Below are 26,593 nucleotides of genomic sequence, written 5' to 3'. Positions count from 1 at the left end.
TTTTTTTTTTTAAAACTAGTATTCATAAATGTATCTGAGAAAGATAAGTATCTCTCCTGTAGTAGGGATGTGGGGCTTGCTCTCTGCTCGTGTCACCTCTACCCCTCCAGGAGCACAGAAGTGCACCTGTTTAAGTGTGTGCTGTGGAGCACGGGGTCAGCGTGCTGGTATTTTGCATCACTACACCTGTAGTGGTTATGCTTTCACCTGCAGAAGTGCTAGTCTTTCATGCGGTTCTGCTCGAAGTGCTGCCTCTCGGAGTGGACTGTTGGCATTTTTGGATGTAATGCAGAACCCTTGCCTGCATGAAAGAGCAGGGCAGCAGACAGACTGCTTCAAAAGGATGCTCACCTGCTCCTAAAGAAGATAAAAATGAGGAGATTGAGATGCAGACTCTGACATCCATGGAGGTTGAATTTCTGTTTTCTTTGTTAATTGGCATACAGCTTTTGGTAGTGGGTGGTGGGGGTTGGAGTTGAAGGACACGTTTTAATATTGTTCAGAGTGAGACCAGTGTATCACATGGACCTGAAGAGTTCACATGAATTCACCTTTCTTATAGGTGGTGAATGTTAAGGATGTCAGCAGTTGGTTTTATGTTTTAAAAACATTCTACTTATGTACGCTTTAATATATATCAAGTCACTCAGTAATTCAGGTAAAATGTAAATGTTATACACAGTGAATATTAGTTGGCAGAATCATCAGTGAATGGCATGTTGGCCGTATGCCCATTCTGTATAATTCTGTGACATAGGTAAATTTTAAAAAGAACACTTGATTATTTGATAGGGGAATTAAGAGAAATATTGTTAGTGTGTGATGGTTCACAATGAGTTAAAAACATTTTTTTTTTGTTTCCCAGAGAAGGCAGCCTTAAATGTACTTATGTAGTCACTCAACTATTTATTGTAAAGGTTGGGCACTGATTATTGGGAATGAATACTTGGATTTTCTTTTATTGTGATTACTCCTAAAATAAAGACCATTATAGGATGTTCAGTTAAAACTTTTTTGTATATAGAAGACAATGTTCCTTATGTTTGCAGTTTCTTTTTTTGAGAGTGATATGTTCTAGCTATTTATATTTTACCTTCACTGTGTGTAAGCTGTGAGGTTTATTTTGTTCATTTTGTGACAGAAGGGACTGTACATCTGCAGAAAGTAATTTTTAAAAGAGAGAATAGTAGAGTAGTAATATGACACTGATTTTATAGCCATTTATTTCCTTTAATTGTCCAAAATATCTATTAAAAACTGCCTGCTATGTGTAAGATATTATAAGGCATGCTGTGAACGAAAGACAGATGGAATAGAAAGAGCTTGGATATAGTAATGTGGGTATTTTTCCTTGGAATATGCTCCATCATACTTTCTCATGAATAGTAAGTTATTTTTTAAATATTGTATTTCCTAACTTGGAGAACTTTTCCCCTACCTTTTAAAACATTTATTTATCAAGCAAACATCTATGGCTAATCTACTTTGTATAAGTGGTGGTTAAAGCAGACCTGGTCCTTGTCCTCATGCAACTTACAATTTACATGTGTGTATGTATGTTGGGATGGACGGATGGATGGGTGGATGGATATTTTGGGATAGGAACTGTTTCCCAAGCTGGGCTCAAACTTGTGATCCTTCTATCTCAGGTTTCGAGAGCATTGGAGTAATAGGCATGAGACACCACGTTTGTCCACTCCATTACTTGTTCTTAAAATATTTCAAGGAGAAATTCTGTTGCAAGCTGTTCTTTTTCTTCCCATTTTGGTAATTGTGAGAGAGATACTGTATGTTTTGATTTTTAGGTTGTGTTTAAAATATACATAACACAAAATTGACTGTTTTCGTCATTGTAAAGTTGATACTTCAGTGGCAGTAGGTACAGTTAGTGTTTTGAAACCATCACCACTATCCATCTGTCTATTTTCAGAACAGTTTCTTCATCCTATGCCTCTCCAATTGTTGAATAATAACTACCCGTCCTCTTTCTTCCCTAAGCCCCTGGTAATCTTTAGCTTACTTCCTCTGTCTATGAACTTACCTGTTCTAGATACCTTATATGATATCAAGTGGCATTGTACAATGTTTGGCCTTTTGTGTCTGGATTATTTCACTTAGCATGTTTTAACATTTCAGCTATGCTGTGAGGCTCATGAGAGTTTTATTTTTTCAAAGTATACTTTGATTTTTATGTGGAACAGCATTTTTTATCCTTATATGATGTCACTAGGTCAAATTTCCACATGAATACCAGTAAGAGGTAATGTAGAGATCCTAAAAAGAATAGCCTATGGTGGGGAGGGGAGGAGAATAGGGGACAGAAATGCACTGAGGGAGAGATCTATGGATGTATTTGGATTCTTTACATGTCCTGCTAATTGTACATGATAATTGAGCTGCTAATATTTTCATGTCTGTTCATTGCTAATAGAGAGCAACAATCAGTTGGAATATTTACTGGGAAGTTGAATTATATTTTTTGTCATTATTATCATTTAAATTTTCCCCACTGCTTATGGCCCCTTCTTCCTCAGTCTAATTTTGTAAGCAAAGAGTACTGAAAACCTTACTGTATCTCCTGATGCCATGAGCTGTCTTTCACTTCCCACTCCTTTTTGCAGTGGACGTTCAAGTAGGAACCCCTAGATACCCTCTGATTTAGACAGAGAGGATGGGAAAAGGTATTAGCTTCATGGCATTCTAAGCACTTTTCCCCTGGATGAGGTAAGTAAACCTAGCTTTATCAATGTAGGTTTCTCTTTCTCTGCTTCCTTTCTGATGTTGCTTCTTTTAAACTTTGATGGTTGTTCTGCTGGAAAGTCCTTTATACAAAGTCCAGTTAAAGGTCCAGAGCTGCCCCTTATTCACCATCAATGAATTTGACCATTTCTAGACTAGATCAGTCAACGTTTATATCCATGCTTTTAACTCCTGCCAGGCTCCCAAACATGCCTACAGAGGATGACAGGACGTTGTCTAAAACTCCAGTCATCTCATCTGCCCAGTTAGCCTGATCCTTTTTGCTTTCTGTTTCTGCTTCTCTGTTTTTCTGTTACGGCTTGACTTCTGTTATGAGGCTCATTCAGAATTAGATTAATTAGTGCACATTCAGGAGGGTGGTGAGTTATAGGGAGGAGGACATACTAAGCCTGAAAACCTTAACCCACAGACCAGTTATTTTGTGCAGCTTTGAAAGTGCTTTTCTTTGCATTAGGAGACATAAGAGAGAATGAATAGGAGCATTGTAGGTTAGGTTCATTCTTTATTTCTCTGAAGATACTGGTCTTGGGAGACACGTAAGACAGACAACATAGTGGTTAAGAGTAGTGTTATAGTCTGAGTCCTGCAGTGCATCTCGACTCTGGTTGACTCTGCGCAGCTTTGAACATCTTAATTCATGTGTGTCTCCATTTAATCACCTATGATATTGAGATAATTATAGTGCCCCACAAGGGATGTTGTAGAGACTGAGAAGTGATTTTGAAAGCAGTTTTCATAGTGACCATTGTATAATAAAAAACATCACCTTTGTCCTTGTCATCTCATCTAGAAGTCCTCAGTTTACATCTCTTTTCTGTCAACTGTGTTACATCTAGCCCAAGATCCTTCCCAGGTTTCCTTGATCATAGAGCATACAGGACTGTTTCTTAATGATCATGAATTTGGGTAGATAAAAAAGGCTATCAGAGAATGCTCCAGTGTTCTGATTATCACCTAGCAGACATCAGATGGGTGTGTGTTCAGTAGATTCAGTCTTCTGCCCAGTTGATAACACATTTGCCCTAGCAGCTTGTCCCTCAGTTAAATGAGATCTCGCTGAACATACAGCATTGACAGTGAAATGCTTCTGGAGGCACTGGGGTTTGTTTTCAAATGGCAGACAAGCAGCAGGATATGTGCCTTCATCCAGCTGCTCTTCTGAATTCACCTTGTGTATCTCAGTGAGGCATCACTATTGACTTTTCTCAGTTGTAGGAAAGGCTTACAGAACCCATCTTCATGAAATCAGATAAGACTTTGTTATTTAGGGGATTGCTGTCAAATTTATTATTGTGAAATTTTAGCTCTTTACAGCAGACAGGCCAATTGTTAGAGCTGTGCTGAAAGATCTTTCCATTTTTCTCTTCAAAGCCTCATTGTTCCCTGTGCTTCTCTTCATAAGCTCTGTGTGGTTAGTGACCCATATATGATTCTCTGAAAATGTTAAGAGCTTCAAAAGTCAGGCCTGTATTGAGTGGTGCCCTATATTTTTCTGAATTCTTTGGGAAAGTTTGCTTTTAGATTTATTTTATTAGAAGACAGACATCAAACTTTTCAATTTTATAACATTACTCTTGACATTAACCACTAAAATACTATCTAAGCACTAATAATGCATCTAGATTTTATTAAAAATGGCTATAGTAGAGGAGCTATAAATTGTATTTATTTGTATAGCCATTTGTTTTAGACTAAGATAATAGTGCACATTTTTATTTCTCCTTTAGGGAAAGACTTAAAAATATTTCTAATCTTTTTTTTTTTTTTTTTTTAATGCTGTTCCTGTGGTTACTAGGGGTAGAGAATTCAGGTCCTAATGGATCATTCAGACCTGCAGTAGTGTGTTCTTTTCAGTTCCCATTTTTGATGTTTCTGCATCTTGCAGATGCTTTCTCTTGAAGGAGACACAAGAGCAATATTTACAGGCCGCACTACTGAGCCTTTGTGAGGTTGGCGGGAGCACAGGGATTCGAACTGGTGATCTCCTGTTTGTGGTGCAGGTACAGACTGCTGAGCCAGAAGCGCAGACAGAAGAGCAATATTTAAAGCTATAAACACGAGGACAGAACTGGTCTAACTTAGGACAAACAAACTGTGGGTGTTCCAGAGAAACTCAAAAGTGAGACAAAACGGGATTCAAATGACACCTGAGACTGTCTTTTGCACAACTTTTGAGACAAATGACGACATTTGCAAACCTTATAATGCTTAAAAAAATCTTCATATACTGCAACATATGTGCAGGTAGAAGTCATTCTGGATCACGTTATTGATCCAGCATGTTCTGAGTCCTAGTTTTTAGTGCTTCTGACGTGGTAGATGACCTTCACTGTTAAATTGCTGTGATTAACGTTAGTTAGTTCCCCTTGCCCAAGTATTTTGCACTTCCACACTATGTTGGCTTCTTTGAAAATATACTTTGATTTTCTCTTCTCAGGTAGAACTCAAGACAAAAACCTAATAAGAAGAGGAGCTATATTTAAATCCATAAATTCTGTGAGAGAGGAGGAAAATCCCTATGTGCAGAAAAAGACCTTTTCTTTTCTAGAATAGGAGCTTTAGGGAAATCCTGTCTTGATGAAGAAGCTAATTAAGCATGCAGTGTGAGGCACTTTGTGTAGCTTGATTCTACTATGTGGTTGAGAATGGGTATTTTATTTCTCCATTATAGTTGTGGGAATTTTGTAGGTTGGCACAGGTTTTGGCTTTGTGAAGTCTCAGGACAGAGTAACTCCCTTGCTTTATGTACAGATGAGAATGCATTTCCATACTCCATTTCTGAGGCCTCTGGCTCTAAACATGTGGGGCAGCAATTTAGATGTCAATTCTAATATTTCACCTTTCAGGACTGGATACTTGAGTGGCCATATGATATGAATGCTATGCCCCTGACTCTGTCTTTTTTCCATGATGGAATTTTAACCAGTTTATAATTGTGGCTATCAAATGGAAACCAGAGAGTTTGCATATGTTCTTTTTTTTCCCCTTGACCTTTTGGGATATTTAATTAAATTTTTAGTGGAAACAGTGTCTGACAAATGTCTTACCCAGTTTTCTACAGAATAGGAGTGAGAAATTATGTGCTTTCTCTAAATTGCAGGGGAAATATTCAGTTCTGCCAGGCAGCCAAAGGATCCCCTGCTTTCAAGAGTAGAATATGTTTTAGCTTACATAGTAGTCTTCACAAATGTAATTTCCTTTTAAAAGTTATTTTATGAATCCAGGAATAGTTTCCTTCTAAGTTTTTTTTTCTTTCTCTCTCTAAATTGCCAAATAAACCACAATAAATAATTCGTAAAGCAAGGTTCTGGATTTCTTTTTCCTTAAAAGAATTTTGTGGTTTGCAGAAAAAAGTTTTTTTTTTTTTTTTTTTACAGATATGGTGTCTAATTGAAACACTGCTTCTGTATTAAAAGTGTATGAACCTATACATTTCTATGTAAGAAATGATGTTACTTAATGCTCTTGTAAATCCATGTATTTTCTTTTTTCTTTACTCACTGTTGTCCCATTATCTTTTGTATTTGTACATCTAATGGGTACACATTATTAGAACATCTTATCTCAGACCTTATTTAAAGGTGGTCTGCAGTTGCCATAGTACTTTGTGGGAAGTTGGAGTAAAACAATGTTGCAAAAAAAAAAAAAATAGTGACATGATTATCACTCCTGTTATGTCAAGAGACTGAAGCAAATTTTGCCTCAACATGAGTTGACTTCTTTCTGAATTTTAATTCTTTATTTGACTGTATCAGAAAGTGTATCATACATGGTTTAGAGTACCATGTCTCAGACTTTAATGTGACAGTCTTGTTGAAATTCGGATTGTCACTTAGTAGGACTATGATGGGCTGGCATTCCAAGACATATCAGTGCTGTGAATTGGCAAGCAGCTAGGGGTTAGAGAATGTCCCAGATGAAAATCCCAGTGCCCAAAGATAAAAGTATCTGAAAAACTCAGTAGACCTCAACTAATATGCAACTGGTGCCCTTGCTGCTAGTGCTCATTAAGCCTTGTGTTACAACATTTACCATTATGATTTCACAAAACTAATAACCTAGAGAATTCAGTAAACATTTGCATCTTGTCTGTAAGAACCTGTGATCAAAACTGTATCTTATATATCTCATTTCAAGTACATATTGTATTAGACAACAAAGCAGTCACTAAGGTTATTTTAGGAATGTTATCAAAGCTTACACTGGTAGGAAGACCACAGTATTTCTTGATGGAATTAACAAGGCAGTTATCTAATGATACTAAGCATTGAAGCTCAGGAAGGGTTGTAACATAACTAATGGTTGCTGAAGCACATAAAAGAATGCAGTGTCCTCAAATTTTTCCATTTGACTGTGTCCATTAGTTGATGGATCCAGATTCAAGTGAAATTAGGTCAGACCCCAGAGTAACCAGTCAGTAGAGAAATTATCCTTTTAGAACCAAAACCACAATATTAGACATTGAATGCTTGTGAGTGGGAATAGCTGGTGAAATCATTTCATTGACAGGACCATATCCCAACTCAGAAGATGCTTTATTTTAGTGTAGTTTCTTAGGACTGATTTTTTTGAGGGGCCTATTTTTAGCTAAAAGGAAAGGCTTTTAGTAAGGAAAATTGACTATGTATTAACTGAACACCCACTCATATGTTCTGGGGTCACTAAAAAAACAGAAAATCTGATTTATGTAGCGCCCCAGGAGTTTACATTATGGTTATGGAAAATGAGAAAGAGTTCAAAACAAAGGCAGACCTACTGCCCCCCCCCTTTTTTTTTTTTAAAAGACAGGGCCATGGTTTATAGTACAGGCTGGCCTTGAACTCATTATGTAGCCTAGATTGGCCTTAAACTCGGGGTTCCTCAGCCTGCTTCAGCTTTCTGAGTGCTAGGATTACAAGCATGTGCCACCATTCCCAGAAACTGCCGCTTTTAAGATAATAAACCAAGCAGATGATAGAAAATTTAACAGTGTCTTATGTGAAAATATATGACAACAACTTACACTTGAATGAAAGTTTATGAGGTCTGATCAGAATATGATGTAGTTGGTAGTGGAGACAGTTTTGGTTGTGGCAGTACCAGTGATGTGGGGGCATCAGTAGCACTTAATAGCAGAACCAGTGTTGCCAAATGCTCTGCAGTACGCATTGCTGCACAGCACTGCACACAAGTAGTGTAATTCTGCACAAGAATGCCCAGGGTGCCATCCCTGAGGAACAATGCCAAGGTTTCATAGAATGCGAGAAGTTTGAAAACATCAAGAGGAGTGTTTGTGGTGTGTGCCTGGCTTTACTCTTTCTGAAGCCTAAGAGAACATGGTATGTAAAAGCAGGCACAAAGAAGCAGATTGTGTGCCTGGCCTTGTGTGGCTAATCTCCTCAGAGTTACTTAGCAGAAATACGCTGTTGGCCGCCATTGGTAGTAACACATTCGAAATGAGGAGGATGGAAGAGCTGCTGTCTCTGATGGGAAGACTGAGACCTGGTAAATCGAAGAAGCTTGGTTTGAGTGACTCAGTTCTGATTTATGTATATTAGTGTTCTGCAGGTGATTTTGGGCAAAGCTTGGTTCTCATAAAATACAGCTGTAAGCAACAACAATCATTGATCCATCCTTCTGTATATATATCCAAAACCAGCTAATATCTTATTCCACATGTCCCTTCCTGCTGCCGTCTCTACCCACACACAGGCACAGGGATGTGGACACACACACACACAGTTGAGGAAGTAAGAGCACAACCCACAACTGAAGAGAGAACTACATAGTTCTAGTCTTGCAGGCTCAAGTCATGATGAAGGCAGCCAGGGGTACCAGAAATTCCTTCTGTCCCCTCCGGCTCCCAAATGCCATGTCTGTCTGTGCCCCAATGATGGATGGAAGTTCTTACTACTTTTACAGGGGAATACTTTTTTTTTCCCTCTAGCTCTTTAAGTTCTAGTAATTCTAGGAAAGGTGAGACTTAGATTTAAGTTCTAAAAATCCTGTAAATATATGACTGATGATGATTTTCTACTGGGAAGAGATTTTGAGAGAAGTTATTGAGAAAATCCTCAATTCTGCATGGGGAGTGGGCAAGGGGAAAAAGAAAGGTGTCACAAGGTTGTCAAGATTTTGCTTATTTCATGGTTTTGCATTGGATTTGTGCTGTATATTTCTTTCATGAACATCTAATGCATTGTATATATTTGTAGTAGGTCAGCATGGGAGTCTTTTGAGCCAGTTCCTTTCTAGTAGAGAAGATCACATTCTGAACCTAGAGAAATGCCAATCATCAGAAAATGATTAATTTAGAGGGAATATTTTCAACCCAAATGAGTTTCCTTGAAATGAATGCCGACTGTATCTGAATTAAGTTGTACTCTTTTTACATCCATGGCTGTGACGTCAGTAGATAGTCATGTGTGGGTTTTACATAATCCTTAGCTAAAATTGTAGGTCAAATTGTGACTTTTGAAACCTTTGGAGCAGTTTGAATTTCTAATGGTTTTTACTAAGTTTAGATTGGCTAACAAATAAGTAAACCTCTCTGTTTATTTATTTTTTATTTTAAAGAGGATAAAACCAAGGAAAATAAAACAATAAAACCAATCAAAACAAACCAGTGTAAGTGATACAGGACTTCAAAATGATACGAAATCAACAAGTTAGTATAATGCCTCTGTGTTGTTTTCAAACTAGCTGCAGATACCTTCAGACATAGTGAAAATCAAACAGAGCAGAACAGAATAGAATTAATAAAAATAAAACAATGAATGCAATAAAGGACTTCAAAACAAGACAGTAGTAAATCCAAAATGGCTACCATAATATGTCTTGCTATCTTTGAAATAGCTGCTCATGCCTTTGGATATAACAAAATCAAGCAAAACAAAAGAGAACAAAACCCAACCCAAACCAACAAAACAATGAAATTGGTACAGGACTTCAAAACAAGGTAATAGGGAATTAACAATGGCTACTACCTTCAGAAGGAGAGCCCTTCTAGATGACCCACTGTGTACCGTTGTCCTCTCCATAGATGATCAGACCGCTGGTCCTAGACCTGCAAGTTCAGTAAAACATCAAACACCACAGGCATCAAATTGCATTTCACCTGAATAGCTATCATTGTAGCCTTTGTTTCTCTGGATCAGCAGGTAGCTTATGGTGGAGGGGATTGGCTCTTCTTGTTTGCCCCTGTGTTGAAAGGGGCTGGAGCCTCGCTGTGCCATCCCCATCAGCAGTGGCCTGCTCTTGGTGCTGGTTTGCAGGGAGGGCTTGCTTCTTGGTGAGTTCTCTTTCTCTCCCCCTGCAGTCTGCAAATGGTACTGACTCATGGGGAAAGGCTTGGGTCTGGCTGTTCCCCCACCAGCAGCAGCCTGTGCATATTACTGGTTTGCAGTGAGGGCTTGCTTCCTTGAGCAAACTTCTCTTATAGACCACATTAATTGATGAGATGAATAGCTATATTGTGGTTCAGAGCTCACCAAGACTGAAATTCTAAATTCCTGAATTTACTGGAAAGAAAATCAAAGAACAGAAGTTTGTTTGGTATTTGTGATAGTTTTTAATTTATTTTTTATTAATTAATTTATTTTGAAAGTAGTAGAAATGCAACGTGACAACACAGAACAAAGCCAATTGAGACAATGCAGTGAAATTGGTACAGGATTTTACAGTAGGATACTGAGATAGTAGTAATACGTACTATGGTATATCTCTTTAACTTCACAATAGTTGTCCAGTCAATTAGGTATAGCCAAATCAAACCAAAAATAGAACATTATAAAATCAATTGAGAATACCGAATAGAGCAAAAGAAATATAACAAAACAGTGGAAAACAACCTATGCCTTCGAACAAAGATAGAAGGAAATCCCCCATATTTGCTATACTGCATATGGTCATCCTCCCAAGAGATGCTGAAACAGCTATCCCCAGTAGCTATGGGGGGAGAGGGCATGCGCGGGAAGTCTGCTTGATTTTCAGCCCACGTGGCAGTAGGCTCACAGGTAATGGTTCTTCTCCAGGCCCACTCTGCAGGTGCTTACCAAGAGCGGGGATGAATAAGCTGCCCTAGTACCTCCATGGCCGGATCTCGGGAGTTCTATTCTCTAGTTTTTTATTTTTTAATGTTTTCAGATACATTAGACTTTTTTGCTTGTGTGATTTTTGTCACTTTCATTTCTGAATGGACTTAAGTGTGGGTGAAAACACATTGTCATAGACAAACGTGCATCTCTCACATTCATGTTTGCCTGTCTCGTTTCCACATGGGCTGCAGGCAGAGGCACCTGATACGTTTTCTTCTGGTCCTGTGAAGCCCCTTATTTTTCTGAAGTTAGTCAAAAAACCTTTATTAGACTTTTCAAGAGAAGATTGGAAGGCAGAGATACTTTTGGAGTCAATACAGTGAATATGAGACACAGTCATTTTCCTGTGGAAGAGGTCATCAGGTTAATGAGATTGTTAAAAGGAATTACAATTAAGTATGCAAAATATTGTAGAAGACAGCATATATAGTCACTATGGAGAATTCTAGGAAAGGGTTGATTTGTGTGGGTGGGGTTTGATCAAGAGCTTCTGAGTGCAGGTGGTTTTTGAATTCAGTTGTGTTTTGGGTGGGAGGAAAGCTTCCCAGGTTGAGGACACTGAGAGGCATGAGGAAGGGACAGTGACCGCTGATGGTGTGCGGAATGTCCCTGGTGTCTTGTGCCTGGGACAGCTACATGGCTTTCGTACTTGGCCAAGAATCCATACCCATATTCTTAGAAAAATATGTAGCTAATAAAAGTGGTTTTGAAAACTAATTTGCCTGTCTCTATTTAAGCAGAGATTAGTGACTTAATTAATTCCCTTAATTTTACATACTAATTTGGTGTGACTGGTTATTTTAACATATTTCAGACACTTTAAACAAAGAAAACAGGCACAAATATAATTATTACAAATTATATTACCACATTTATCACTTACCCTGTTGTAAAATACTCATACTGTGGGTTGAATTAATTTCATTATTATTTCTTTTTTCTTCTTTATACTTTCCTCCTAGGCTTATAGATCTATTCATTTAGATTCCTTCCAAGGAGTTCCATAATAACATTTTCTTTGGTTGTATAATCCTTGTAGACTTAACAAGTAAAATAGTGTGTACTAATAACTGCCTGGGTTACAGGGTCTGAGTTGTTGATCTTTGATTCTTGGTTGATTTTTCCAAATTAGTGATTCATATTTAAATCACTGTTTGAGAGCCAAGCTGAATTTCCATTTTAGTATTAAATTTCATAGATGTTAACTATAATAAGTTAACTGTAAAAGTTAACTTATTTTTTAAAAGTGTCTTTTGTATTGGTTTCATGTAGATTTTCCTTGAAATATGGTGTCTTTGCCAGATGAGTGCTTTGTAAGGTGTCACTTTGGGAAGCTTTAGCTTTGTGCTTTGTTATGCTGGCTGTGTCTGCCTTCACTGGAGCAAGCCTTGTTGCTCTTCTTTCCTGGAGCTTAGCCTGTCTACTCATGTGCTTCAAACAGCTCTGCCTATTCCTACTTTGTCTAACACAACTTGATTATTTTTTGCTGTGTCCTGTATTAAAATTAAGCCCTTCTTATTATATTCCTCCTTTTATATTATCTCATTTGCCCTTTGTTGCAACTTTTATCCTTTGAAGTCAATAAAGAACTCATGGTATTTCAATAATTCATTTCATTAAGGCATACTTTACTTTCCCTTTAGATAGTCATATATATATATTCACAGTTTGGTCAGTGGGAGCCACTTTAGGCAAATTTCTTTGCTCTACTAGCATTTTCCCTGATACTTGAAAATATCCTACTTTTCGGTTGGGTATTTCCCAGCTGTTTTTGTACTTCCTGCTCTGTGAGCTAGAGTCTATTACCTTGCAAGGATTCTTTCTTTTTTTCTCAGTGGAGAATTAGAACAAAAGTTAAAATCTTGGCACTAGGAATGCATGTAAAAATTAGCAATGGATAAAAGGGCTCATATTTGTTGGTTGGAAGAATGTACCTTTTTGTTTAGTGATTCCCACTAATTCTTTTTCATTTTGACATATCATGTTTCTGTCTCTATGTTTTATTTTGTGTGAGGTTAAATCTTTACCAACACTTTCTAGTGCACTGACCATAAGCATTTTGTTGTGGAAATAAAGAAAATTCTCTCTGGAGCAGGGAGGAGTTTATTTAGGTTGCCAACAGATTGTTTAAGGATTCACTTGTGTCTCTGGGTACTGGAGGATGAGACCACTGTATAAACTATTTTTCCAGCACTATTGTGCACTGATGAATCCAGACTGCCTATCCTTTTCTTCATGTACGTTAGGCACTTCAATAATTTCATTCAAAGAGCTGCCAGAACATGCATCTTTCAGCAGGGAATGAGCACTATTGTTATTTCACTTGCCTTGATCATTGCCCAGGTCAGACTTTCCCTGGTATTTTTAGTCTTCAATGTGAATGGCCAGACAGGTTTGGGATATATCCAACGACCTGGTTCTGATTTCTCTTGTACTCATAGTTAACAGAGATGGCCAGATCACATTTAAGTAGTTTGTCCCAAATATTGGAAATGTGAACCTTTTCCAGAACAGTTACTTTGCACTATGTGGAAAACTAAGTATAGATTACTTTCCTGGATGAAAATACACAGCAGATACTGATACCTGTGTTATTCACACAAACTCAGCTGCAGTGGAGACTGGAGTAAATTGTGTACAAACCTAGTGTGGAAAATTTGAGTGAGAGCTTTGTAAACTGATAGAATTATGTCATGCAACAATCTCTTAAGTCTACGGTTGTTTGTTGGTGTTGCTAATTTTCTCCTGGGTCTGATACAGTGTGTATCTGCAGCAGTGTTCCTTAAGAACATTGTGCTCAAATATCAAAGTGCTTTAAGCAAATTTAAGTTAAATGAATGCATTGGTTTTCTATTGCTGTGTAGCATAGTGCTGCAAATATACTGGCATATGATACTATAGTTTTTAAGTCTAGGCATGGAGTAGATGGCTTTTTGCTGTCCTTTCTCTGGGTTGAAATTAAGGTGTTTTCCTGGGTTCTGGTTGTCAACTGGGGCTCATGACCTTTTTACAGATTACTGGTTGTCAGCAGAAATAACTTTTTGTCTGTGCAGAATAGTGACCCCCATTTCCCTGCTCATTATGAGGCAGAGATCAGTGTATGCCATGTGGTTCCCTTTAGGCAATGCATAGCATGAGTCTCTGCTTTACTCCTGGCTACCCAGAGCACACCTTTTTGACTGTTCTGCTACTAGCTGGAAAAAAATGTCCTGTTTTTAAAGATCTCACCAAATTATATCAGGCCCACCTAAGTAACAGGAAAGAGCAAAACCATTGATAGTTTCATCATAATCACATTCTGAAGGGTGAAGGTTATTCAAAGGCAAGGGATTTTAGAATTCTGGGTGTCATAATGATTTTGGAATTAAGTTAAAACCTTGTTGATAACACTGTGAAAAAGGCGTTTGGGTAATATCTTAGAGCTTTAGCTCTTTGAGTAAGAAAGTACAGAGATTTCTTATTTAAATGAATCTTCCTGAATCTGACTTGTTAATTTAGCAGAACACTACAGAACTTTATTGTGGGCCAGCCACTGAGCAAGGCGCTGTGGGGAAACAGTGCAGTGAGATAGACAACGCCCTTTGCTGCATAGAAATAGATAAAAAGGTAAGGAGCCTCACATGTGTTCATGAGCGGTGCCTGGAAAAGACGGTACCCTGCAGACCACCATGGGATGATGACATCTTTTTAAATTAACATATGGACTAGGAGCTAACTAGCTGGCAATATATTTGTAAGCGTAGCAAGTGAAATCACTACCATAGACCAGTGTTGGTAAAAGTTTACTGTTTCTGAGAAGTTTGCTGTATATTGTTTTCTATTTGTATTTTATCATTTGCTACTAGATGGCAAAAATAATAAATGTAAAATGGTTAGGAATATTCACTTGGAAATACTTTAGGCTTAGAAATTTAAATATTTCCCCCCAAAACCATAGCTTAGCTATATCCTCACTTGACAATTAGAATTTAACTTGTGCTTCGTAGTGGAGACACTTCCTTGGTACAGAGTTGATGCTTAATACTTAATTTTAGAATTGTCTTTTGGTTACAAAACTTTAAAGAGCTTAGTTTAATTACACACACCTTTCTATGTTAATATTTTTTAAAATAACATAAATTAGCATATGTATAATTCAAATAATACAAAAGTGTAAAAATATTACTAATTTTACTATTTATTGTGCAATAATTCTACGTGTGTGGAGCTACCTAAAGTTAAGAAAGGTGTATTTCCTTCAGGACTTTTCACTGTGCTTCTATATATGCTTGCATATATAAATATTAACTGTCTCTATCTGTACTTCCCTATATTTGTATCTCTCTTGTATGTATATGTATGTGTATATATATATACAATGTATATGTATATTTATTGCTCATACGAAATCAACCTATACATATTAGTTCCCAAATTATATTTTTTCCTTTAGCAATATGAATTTTTGTTAAGTATCTTTTAGTTTTCCTTACTTGATAGCATATAGGAGTGTAGAAATCTTTTTTATGAAGAAAAATATTCTAAAAGCAATTTCATTTAGAAGTTACCTTTTCTTTAGACAGAATATAAAATTACCTAGTGTGTAGCTTTTTGTCATTCATTGTGACAAAATATCTGTTCAAAAACTTCAAATAGGAAAGGTTTGTTTTGGATCACAGTTTCTGAGGTTTTAGTCCATGATCCCTAGGCCTTGTTAGTTTGGGCCGGTGATAGGCAGGGCATCATGGTAGGGAGCATATGGTAAAGTTGCTCCCCTCGTGGTGGTTGGGAAGCAGACAGAGAAAGGGGCAGTGGTTGGGGCTCCAGTTACCTTTCCAGAGCAAGCTCCCAATGACCTGTTTTCATGAGGCCTCATTATCCTAAGGTTTCATTATCCTCAGTGTGCCCTGGACTGGGAACCATGCCTTTAGCACACAAGCCTTTAGGAGACATTTAAAATTCAAACCGTAACACTCAGATTTACAGACAAGCTAGAGACCTTACAGTTTCTCATTATGAATATCAAAGTCTCTAGAGGACAAAGTGTGAAAAGATCGGAGCAGAAAAGGAAAAGTAGAGTGAAACTGAAAGACTAAAACAAAATGAAAGTGAAGCAGGCTTAGAAAGAAGAGAATGAAGATACTGGGAAGGAATTAGCAGTCCACTGGAGTAATGTATACAGACTTTATAATGAGTGTTACTTGGTGTTTTTCATTGATATTGTTTCTTTTTATTTGTTAGCTTTGGAATTGAAAAGTACAGAATCCAGAAATGTGCTCAATTCTTTGGCTCTGTTCCAACTTGGCGATGTTTCAAAATGTGGACATATTTTAACATATTGCAATATAAAACTTTTGACTAACATGGTGCCATTTTTTCTCTAGCCTGCGTTAACTGCTTCTGTGATGACCATCAGTTTTTGACCATCTGATTATTTTTTATTTTTTCCGAAATAAGTCATTGTTTACCCTCTTAATGATTTAGAAATACTGACTTAAAATCAGATGATAAAAGATATGACAGTTCAAGAATAAGTGGGAACCACTTTATGTGTTCCACTTTTGTATCTTGAACAACTATTTGTAAGAGGCCAGTATGTAAAACATCAACTAATGATTTCTTACTGTTTATTTTTTCTTTGAACGTATGTATTATTTCTACCCATTTTCTGTTTTGTTTAGTCTTTCTTTAATTAAAATAAAAAAAAAAAAGAATAAGTGGGAACTAAAGGTCCATACTGTAAGGCTCTTGTTTTAGGGATAGCTTGTAAAATGTGAATTGTAAAAGTGTGTAAGTAGATTTAAATTATGATTATGAGGACTTTCATACAGTGATTGACGCTGGTCTAGCTTTTTAGAATATGAGCTTTGGTGGTATTTCCTGAAGTTGAAACTGGGATACTTTCTAAAATAAGTCAGCATCGTTAATGTTATGAAAGTATCAGTGGAGAGTTCTGAATTTAATTTTATTTTTCCAGATATGTGTCACAAAGATGTCTACACGGAACTGCCAGGGAATGGACTCAGTGATCAAACACCTGGACACAATTCCTGAGGATAAAAAGGTCCGAGTCCAGAGGACACAGAGCACTTTTGACCCCTTTGAGAAACCAGCTAATCAAGTGAAGAGGGTGCATTCTGAGAACAATGCTTGCATTAACTTTAAGACCTCCTCCGCTGGCAAAGAGTCGCCTAAAGTTAGGAGGCACTCTAGCCCGAGCTCGGTAAGTGCAGTCTTCTTATTTATCTCCGAGTAAACAGAAGGGATATCTTGCTAATTATAGGATCACACTGTGCTAAAAGATGCCAGTTGTTTTTATCAGTAAATTTTTATGCATTTTCTCCAAGGGTGGTTTAATATTTTAGAAAAGAGAGAGCAAACTATATGAGGACTATTTACCCATAAGTACCCAGCAAGCAAATGAATGAAATGATTCAACTTATTTTTGGAAAAGTCCCCTTTTAAAGTAGATTGTAGTCTCAGGAATTTATAATTAAAAATTCTTACCCTTTCAGACTCTTGGAGAGGTTCTTGAATTTTACTTTTTTTGAAATGTGAAGTGAGGATAGTTTTGAAATTGCCAAATTCACAAAGAATTTCGTTTCAGAAGAAATGTCAAAATGTGTTCACATGTTGCATTCCAGTTTGTTTTCAAGAGAAATAGTTCATAATTTACGAGCTAGATGTCAAAGTAGATCTTCAAAGGGGAAGTCTTTTCATCAGTGTGAAATTTGCTGAACTCTAAATCAAGGCAGTTCTTGTCTTTTGACCTAAGGAGGTTGTTTCAGTTGAGGGTACTGGAATAGAGTATCATCGACTAGATGACTAAAAACAACAGAAATCTATTTCTCATGGTTTTGTGGCTGCAAAATCCATATCAGTGCTCTGGCAAACATGGTGAATGCTAAGGGCACTCTTGGTGGTTTGCAGAGGGCCATCTTCTCTCTGTTTCCTCAGTGTATATGGGGGCAGGGCATGGCAATGAATCAGCTCTCATATCTCTAGGCATCTTAATATAAGGGCACTGACCTCATTAACAAAGGCTCCATTATGACCTTACGGCCCAAAGTCTCCATTTCCAAATACTATTTAATAGGGGATCACAAACATTCACTTGATAAAAAAGGTATAAAATTCCAAGGTGATTGCTACTCTTTGCCTGTAATAATTTTACTAGAACTTATTTATAAGACGTCTGCACTTAACATTGTAAAAAAAAAATGCAATGATCTTTTGATCATCAAGAATTAGTAATTCTCAGATTTAACCTACATTTGTGAAAGTTTTTTAAAAATTTTATTTTGAAAATGGTAAAATACAACAAGACAAGACAGAATAAAGCCATCTAAAATCGTACAGTGAAATTGGTACAGAACTTCACAGCAGGTTACCGGGATAACAGTAATAGGTATCACAAGTATATTTCGTTATCGTTATAATAGTTGTTCTTTCAATCATGTATATCAAAATGAGTGAAATACAGAATATTATAGAACTTATCAAAACAGAATATTGAATAGATCAGTACTATTAATCAGAATAGAGCAAAACATTAATAAAAATATTTGCCTTCAAAGAGATGGTAGAAGGAGTCACCCTTATTTGCTATGGTCAACCTCCCAGGAGACACTCAGATTTCTGGTTCCCATTTCTAACGGGGGTGGACAGGAGAAGTAGGGTAAGGGAAGTGGGATGTTTGACTCTAGGCCGTATATCAGTAGGTTCACTATTGCTTAGCAGGGAGGCAGGCTGGTTGTTTGGTTTCACAGCATCCTAAGTTCCAACATGGGGTGGATCTCAGGGGCTGCTGCTGGTTCTCCCCCTGGAAGGGCCGCAGTCTCTTGTGAAAGTTTTGACATAGATACAATGTTTAAAAGGTAAGAGAGTGCACAGAGCATTTTGATTCCGTTATCTTGCTAAGAAGCATATGACTTTTCATAAATTTTAAGTGGTATATTTTAAGGGGAAAACCAGAATATGAAATGTCACCTTTAGGAAGAATATTGACACTTCCACTTAAAATGTATAAGATTGCACAGTTCTTGCATTGTATTTTTTATTAAGAAAGTTAAATATTATTAATATTGTGAGAATTGATTATCTGATTTCTCCCATACTAGTCTGCATAATCTTTATCTGTGATTATAAGGTAGGTCCACTTGTGTCACAGATACCCACTAATTAGATATAATGTCATCCTAGAAGAAATGAAAGGAGTTATTGAGAGTGATTAAGTCCACATGGTACCAAAAAAATCACACATTTTACTGGATAGTTATATTAATAACAACTTATACATGTTGTATGGAAATTGGCATACTGGGTATTACAATAAGTCATTTTATACTAAAAAGTCACTGTGTATCTAAATTCACATTTAACTGACTATTCTGTATTTTACCTGGGAAACCTAGCATTAGTGTATTGGTCAGATTGTTCTGCTTTGGCCACTGGGAAGGAGCTCTTTTAGATTGTTTATGGAGTTCTTTTGAGAGATTGTTATCATTTTATTTTGAGCACTTTCTTAATTTCTGCTTCCATGAGGTATTCCCAGTTTATGTTACTTTCTTCCTCTGACCTGAAATCACTCATTTCTCTTAACTAGCTCTCTCCCCACCATTAAAGAATATTATTTAGAAACCAAGGTCTAGATGCTAGGTATGCTTATTGGTACTGGGTGTCATAGAACTTCAAAAGTCAATGCATAGCTAATAACATGAATGATAACAGTGGGACTTTGATACTCATTTTTAATTTTAAAAAAAGCAGTCAGTTAAAACCCTTATATGAAAGGTGAGACATCTCTCTGATGTGTTCTGTATCCCTCTCCTTAAAGTTAATATACTTATTAAAATAATACTTGAGGATAACAAAAAAGGTCAAATAAAATATGGTTCTGCGAAGATAACAGTGGCAATAGGTTTCAAAACTTTTCATATAATTAGAACAACTAGTGGGGTAAAACCGAAACCTGTGCATGGTGTCTTTAGCAAATACAGGTGACCAGCCGTGACCCTTAGAAGCAATAGTTAAGGTTTGTGTGGTGTCAGGAAATGTGATGGAGGTGGTTCAAGGAAGACAGGAAACTGGTGACTCCTCTTAGAACCAGGAACTCCCCAACTGTCATCAAGTACCTACCGGTGGCTTGTTGGGCCATTCACAGGGCTACAACAGCCATCACCAGGGGACATTGGTGGCTCCAGTGAATGGAAGAACAGGAGGAGATCTGTGGCGACCTGACGGTACTGGGACGATCTTTTACTCCTGCCACTTCTCCAGAATGACAAATTGAAGTACTTTCTTGCCCTAATAGAAGATTTTGGAGTAGATTCTGTGCGGTGCAGGCTCCTAAAGGCCAAGGGAAGGAGAAGATCCAGGAAGCAGTGTTGGAGGGAAAGTGACTTTAGTACAGAATAAAAGATGCATCAAAATGATTTTCTCTATTATATTTCTGTTTCCACGTGTGTTCATCCATTTTGGCTTAAAATAATATACAGTATTTAAAACTTTTGGTTATATATATATATTTTTTTTTGGTACTGGGAATGAACTCAGGACATCATGCTTGCCAGGGAGGTACTGTGCCGTTGGTGACATAAATAAATATTGTTCATAGTGAGGAAGCAAAGTGTGCTGTGATTAAATTTCCATTCTTTCCTAGTTGTAATTGCTCTTTTCCTTTATTAACTATTCTAATTAATATCATTAATATTACCTAACTTACTGTAACTTTTTAACAGAACAGTGGAAATCCTCTGAAGCAAATCAGAATCAGGTACTTTTATCATTTTCTCCTGAGACTCTCTTTGCAGTTCTTTGTGGTCCTAATCTGATACAGATTGATCAGTCTGTAAGCCTGTGGTCCTGAGATTTCTGGTCACCATTTTCCTGAGACTTTTTTCCTTTTTTTTTTTTTTTTTTTTTTGTTATCTGGGTTTCTTGTCATTCTTTTCATTGGTTTATTTCAGTGGTTCATAGAAGCACATATTCCAAACATTTTTGAGAAAAAGAGATGGTTTTTTTTTTTTTTTTAGACATCACTATAACTTTATTATACTAATCTTTTGTTGTTATTGTTGCCATTCCCTGGAGTATGTTTCTATTTTATTTTAAAACCAAAAAAGAATAAAAGGGATGATACAGAAGTTCAAAACAAAATAATAGGAAATTAACCCTAGTTATCTTCAAAGTAGTTGCTCAGATTACAAGATATAGACAAGGAAAAATAATGAAGCAGTGAAAACACAAGCCTTTTTTTGTTGAACTCGTAGAGATTAGTAATATGACTGTCATATATAGATAGATAGAGACAGAGAGTCTTTCCCCTTCTTTGTTTTCCCTTTCCCCCAACCCAGTTGCTTTTTTCCTTTTGAGAAATTTCTTCCTCTTTCACTTTTACATTTTGGATCTTATTTATTTACTCTTTCAGCTTTTTACACTCGGAAGACAGTACGATGTTTACACATGCAAGTCTAATTTGTTTCACTTACGAGTATGGTCTCTAGTCGCATCCATTTACCTATAAAAGCCTCGGATTTATCTTTCTGTATAGCTGAGTAGTATTCCATTGTATAAAAATACCACATCTTTTTTTATCCAGGCCTTGGTTGATGGACATTTGGATTATTTCTAAGATTTAGCTATTACAAATTCTGCTGCTATATGCATGGGTACATATATATTGCTGTGGTATGATGCTTTTAATTCTTCTGGGAAGATGCCCAGAAGGGGAATAGCTAGGTCAAATGGCATCTCCAACCCTAAATTTTTGAGGAATCTCCACACTAATTTCCACAGTGGTTGTACCAGTCTGCAGAGCCACCAACAATAGAGAAGGGTTCTTTTACCCCTACAGCCCTGCCAGCATTTGTTATTGGTTGATTTCTTGATGGTAGCCATTCTTTCTGAAGAGAAATTGAATTTCAGAGTTCTTTTAATTTGCATATCTCAAATGACCAATGATGTTGAATATTTTTCCATATATATATTTGCCATTTGTGTTTCTTCATCTGAGAAGTGTATATTTATCTCCAATGCTCATTTTTGGAGTAAGTCTTTGAATTTGGGGAGGCCTGAGTTTTTTTTAGTTTTTTTGTATGTTCTAGATAGAAATCCTTTATCTGAGGGAGAGTTGTCTAAAATTTTTCCCCATTCTCTGGGTTTTCTTTCCACTTGGTGATTTGTTTTGATGTGCAAAAACTTTTAAAATATGATTAGACCCCAGTTATTGATTCTTTGAAGTACTTCCCATGCAGTATGTGTTTTGTTCTTGAATTTTCTGCCTACCCCTATGTCTTCAAGATTTCTACCTATCTTGTCATCCATTAAGTTAGTGTTTCTGTCTTAATATTTAGATCTTGAGTCCATTTTGACTTTAGTGCGTGGTGATAGACATGGGTCTAGTTTTAGTCTTCAGCATGCGGAAAACCAATTTTTCCAGCACTATTTGTTAAAGAGGCTGTCTTCCAGTGAACGTTTGACCCCTTTGTGAAAGATAAGGTGGCTGAATGTGTTTGTAGTTGTGTCTGCATGTTCTAATCTATTCCACTGATCCTCAAGTCTGTTTTTTTTATGCCAATAACATGTTGGTTTTATCACATATAATACTAATGTTATCAGATATATGATTCTAGTTTAAAAGATTATTTTCTTTTAATTTTTGAAAGACTTGTTTTGTAATTGTTTTTTTTCCCAAGGTGTTGTGTTGTTATTGAAAACCAAAGGACTATTCTGAGTCCTAATTTGTTTTGTATGACCTTCTTTAAAATCTGGCATGAACTTTTTCTTGATATTTAGTGATTTTTATTTTTAAATTTTTTTTCTTTTTCGTTTTTATCGGTACCGGGGATATGCCGCTGAGCTAAATCCCCAGCCCCTAGTGATTTTTGTTTTAAAATGAATTTCTTTTCAGTTTCAGGAGGATATTCTTTTATTATTTAATTTTTATTTTTGCATCTCTTTTTATTTGCTTTTTTCCACACAAGGGTTGAACCCAGGGCCTTGTACATACTTGAGAAACTCTATCATTGAGTCTACCTCTTTCTTTTTAAAAAAAATTTTATTAGATGAAATGTTGGTATTTTTGCCCTGATCTTCTAATTTACTTATCTTTTCTGTATTTATGCCACTACCACCCCCACTGCTGCCTGCTTTCTGGGAACTTTTTGTCTTTAACCTTTAACCCCTCACTTGAAATTTAATTTTTCTAATGTTTATTTCCATGAACTCTCTCTATTCTTTGACTATTGTTATAAAAAACACCCCATCTTGTTCTTAGCAATAAATAATATATTGCCTCATATATTTCTAAGGATATTCAGTGTGGATTAGGAAAACTTCCATTGTTTTCCCCCTATGCCTGGGGGGCTTGTCAGCTGGTGGCCTTCAGCATGGGGCATTTTAGTGAAGCCTAATTATCTGATAGGAGTACCCTCCAATGTTAGCCTCTTGTGATCTGTTTTCCTCCCTTAGATGATGGTTCTCCCTCTTGGATTTACCATCCTGTTTTTAGGACATAAAAGCCTAGCTGCCATTATTCTGAGAGGATCATTGTGATTCTCAGGGCTTTCTGCTTTTCTATAAAGACTTTTTTGTCTTGTTTTCATTCCAGATGACTCTTTTAGCATCATATCCACTGTGCTTGTGTCACGATTCTGAGCTATTCTGATTAAGCCTTTTAGAGAATAAACATGTGCTGGGACCAGAGAGGGACAGACACCTGTCTGAAAAAGTCTAGCAGAAATGACCTCTTTCTTATTTCAGCCAACCATTTAGCATTTAGCCCACTTTGGGCCTCTGTCTCCAGTTCTTTTATCCCTCTCTGCTGGAGTTCAAACCAAGGACCTTGTGTGGGCTAGGAAAGTGCTGTACCATTGAGCTGTACTCTAGCCCTTCAATTTTTGATTATTTCTGGGATTCTGAAGTATGAATTGACTTCTTGTTGGGTTAGGATTTTGATCTTATGGGTATCAAGCTACTCTGTCTTTATCTATGCTGGCCAATGACTTCTCATCACTCATCTCCCTTCTCAGACTTCTGTTTCTTTATCTCATTCTGTTTGGTCTTACAGGTTACAACTTTACTGTTGTTTCCATATGGATTAGTAGGGTGGAGATACAAATATGTGTTTATGCCATTGAGTTTAATTGGCAATTTTCTTTGTTTCTTCTGTTGTAGTTTTCTTTTCTGTTGTATTTTATGCTAAAAGTTTTTAAATTTTTTGAATTTTTGCATGAAATTCATAGAAAAATTCAGTGGATGAGAATGTGAATAGAACACATTTCATTGTATTGCACTGTTGTAGAAATTTCAAAAATGGAGTACTAGGCATTGAAGGTTTAATTTCCTTTGGATTCTCTTTTGTGAGTTTTGTAAGAGGTGTACCCTAATCCTACTTCAACTTGGGATTTCTTTCTGATGTGTCAGGGCACTTGCATTACTTTGTGTAGATATTGCTTGTACTATTTTTAAATTAGTCATCTAATAGCCTTTTTGTATGCCCTGGAAAATGTCTTTTCTCTTTCTCCATCAAACTGGAGAGAGTTTCTTTCTATCTTTTAGCAGAGTGCTACAATATTTGCTTCTGTCTTTTTGCCTGCTGTCCTTTTGTTCTCTGCCTTTTGTTGAAAGAAATGGATGTTTTATTATACTTTTTTTTTTTTTTTGTGGAAAAGCTAGTTTCCATTGTATTTCCATTTGTGAAAAAGTGAAAGCATTGACACTTCATGTGTAACACCATTTTGTATCTCCCACAACAGAGTGTGCATTTGATCATTTCATATCATTTGGTAAAAATGAGAAAGCATGAGAGCTGTATTGGCACAGAATTTGTTATTCTTAAAAGAAAGTGATGTAAGAGTGGTAAATATCAAGGGAATCCCTTTCCCTATGAGTCACCAGGATTAATTCATATCTTTAAGCTATTTCAAGTATTATTTGAGTAGTCTCCAAGAGTAGATTTGAGAAGGAAGAAACAATTGAAAGTGTAGCAACACACCTAGTATTTTAATGAAGAAAGCCTTGTTTCTTGGAAGTACCGTGGTGTAGAAACTATTTTAACCACATTCATACTGGTGCCTATATCTGTATAAATAGTTCTGGACTTGCATGTGTTTGGAGCCATGGCTACATTCAAGGATCTATGAGTGCCTTGATATCAATGGCAGTAATACTAGTCCATATTTGATGACTTTTTTATTCCAGACAGAAACATTTTAAAGTTCTGGAAAATTGTAAAAATAGAGTTTATTACAGTTGTTATATTTCAAGGAAACTGTTTGTTTCAGACTTTTTTTGGAATGACCTACCTACTTTTCCCAGTACCATTCCCTGGGTAGTACTTAATGCTCTCACTGATGTGATAAGCTTTTCATAGCCTTTCCCTGTCATTCTCCAACCTGTCTGTGTTCTTCAGTAGCTACAACTGTTGGGAGTCTGTAGATAAACTGCCCATCTTGCCAGCCCAATTTTAGAAGGGATTTCATTGAGTTGTGCTATTATAAGCTGAGCTTAGAGAGAACATATTTCCAAAATTTCTTACTTATGTTAATGTTCTCTATGCATTCTACAAGTTGCTCAAAATTTGCTTCTTTCAGTCACCATGAAAACCTGCTTCCCCTGATACACAGATCTGTTCGGCAGAGAGGGGAAGAATTGTGAATGACAATTCATTCCATTCTTGCTGTAGTTTCCTCTTGGTATTGCTTCAGGTATAACCATGGCCCTCATCTGCATGTTAACATGTGTGACATTTGGGTTCATCCCTGTGTCCAATGTTTAGATATGCTTCATAAACAAGTTACCTATTAACTGTGGCTTCCCCGAGTATATCTGTTACAGGAGTATAAGGACTGGGTAATAGAGCCTGTTGTGGAAATGAAGGCAAAGCCAAGTCTGGTTTGACTTCAAGTCTTGCTTAAAGGGTTCACAGAGCTCTGGCTGAATTCCTCCTTCCTTATCCTCTTAATTATGGTTGTCCTGCATTCAGTATTATGGTCTGGATCTTAAATGTTACCTATAGGCCTTGTGTTGAAGGCTTTGCTTCCAGCCAGACTTTTAGCAGTGAAAAGATGGTAGAGAGTTGTGCCCTTGAAAGGAATATGAGGACCGTGCCACTTTCTGTCTCTCTCTTTAAGTTTCCTGGCTACCATGAAGTGAATGGGCGTCCTCTGTCATATGTTCCTGCCATGATATATTATGCAGCTATTGATCTGGAACAACATGGCTAAGTGACCATAGAATGAAATTTCTGAAATGAGCCTAAATAAACCTTTCTTCCTTTACATTGTTTATAGGGTTTCAATAAAAAACAGACCTAGTTGTAATTAATATCTCCTCCATATGGGTGGGACTGGGACTTCATAGGAATATTCTAACAGTATGAGAGTAGTAAAAAGATAGACTTGGTTCTGATAAGTTTTTTTTTGTTTGTTTGTTTATTTTTTTATTTTTTATTTAAAGAAAAGGAAACAAAAAAATACATGGAGATTAAAAAAAGGGTAGAAATAATACAAAATTACAGAAAAACAAACGGTAAGAAATTGCTGGTTGATAAGTTACACATTGTCATCTTAGAAATAGCTGTTCAGGTTATAGAATTAAAGTATTTAGAATGACATTCAAAAAGTGACCCTACAAACCGTTCTGCTCTATGATCGAACAAAAGCTCAGTAATATGGTTATCAGTCCTACACATTTGTTTTACGTCTCAAAGAGGGTAAGATTAAACATATCAAAACAGAACAGAACATTTAAAAAAAAAAACAATTTAAAGAAATACA

The 26,593-nt window shown here is 36.6% G+C and overlaps 1 protein-coding gene across 8 annotated transcripts in view; it reads left to right on the top strand.

Moving 5' to 3' along the window:
- Cdk14 (cyclin dependent kinase 14) overlaps positions 1 to 26,593 on the top strand; it is a 567,752-nt gene that overhangs the window by 109,694 nt on the left and 431,465 nt on the right. For 7 of the 8 annotated variants that reach the window (XM_063243002.1, XM_063243021.1, XM_063243042.1 and 4 more), the window contains one exon: positions 16,792 to 17,037. In XM_063243002.1, the coding sequence (XP_063099072.1) occupies positions 16,792 to 17,037 (246 nt within the window). Of the gene's footprint in view, positions 1 to 255; positions 411 to 16,791; positions 17,038 to 26,593 lie in introns of those variants that run through there. The other variant, XM_063243027.1, reaches the window with a different exon arrangement.

The sequence above is a fragment of the Cavia porcellus genome, unplaced genomic scaffold (genome assembly GCF_034190915.1).
Source record: "Cavia porcellus strain 051 isolate PalLab524CR breed Dunkin Hartley unplaced genomic scaffold, mCavPor4.1 scaffold_2, whole genome shotgun sequence".
NCBI classification, from domain to species: domain Eukaryota; kingdom Metazoa; phylum Chordata; class Mammalia; order Rodentia; family Caviidae; genus Cavia; species Cavia porcellus.
Note: the sequence above shows the minus strand (reverse complement) of the source record. Positions and strands in the feature narration are given on the sequence as shown.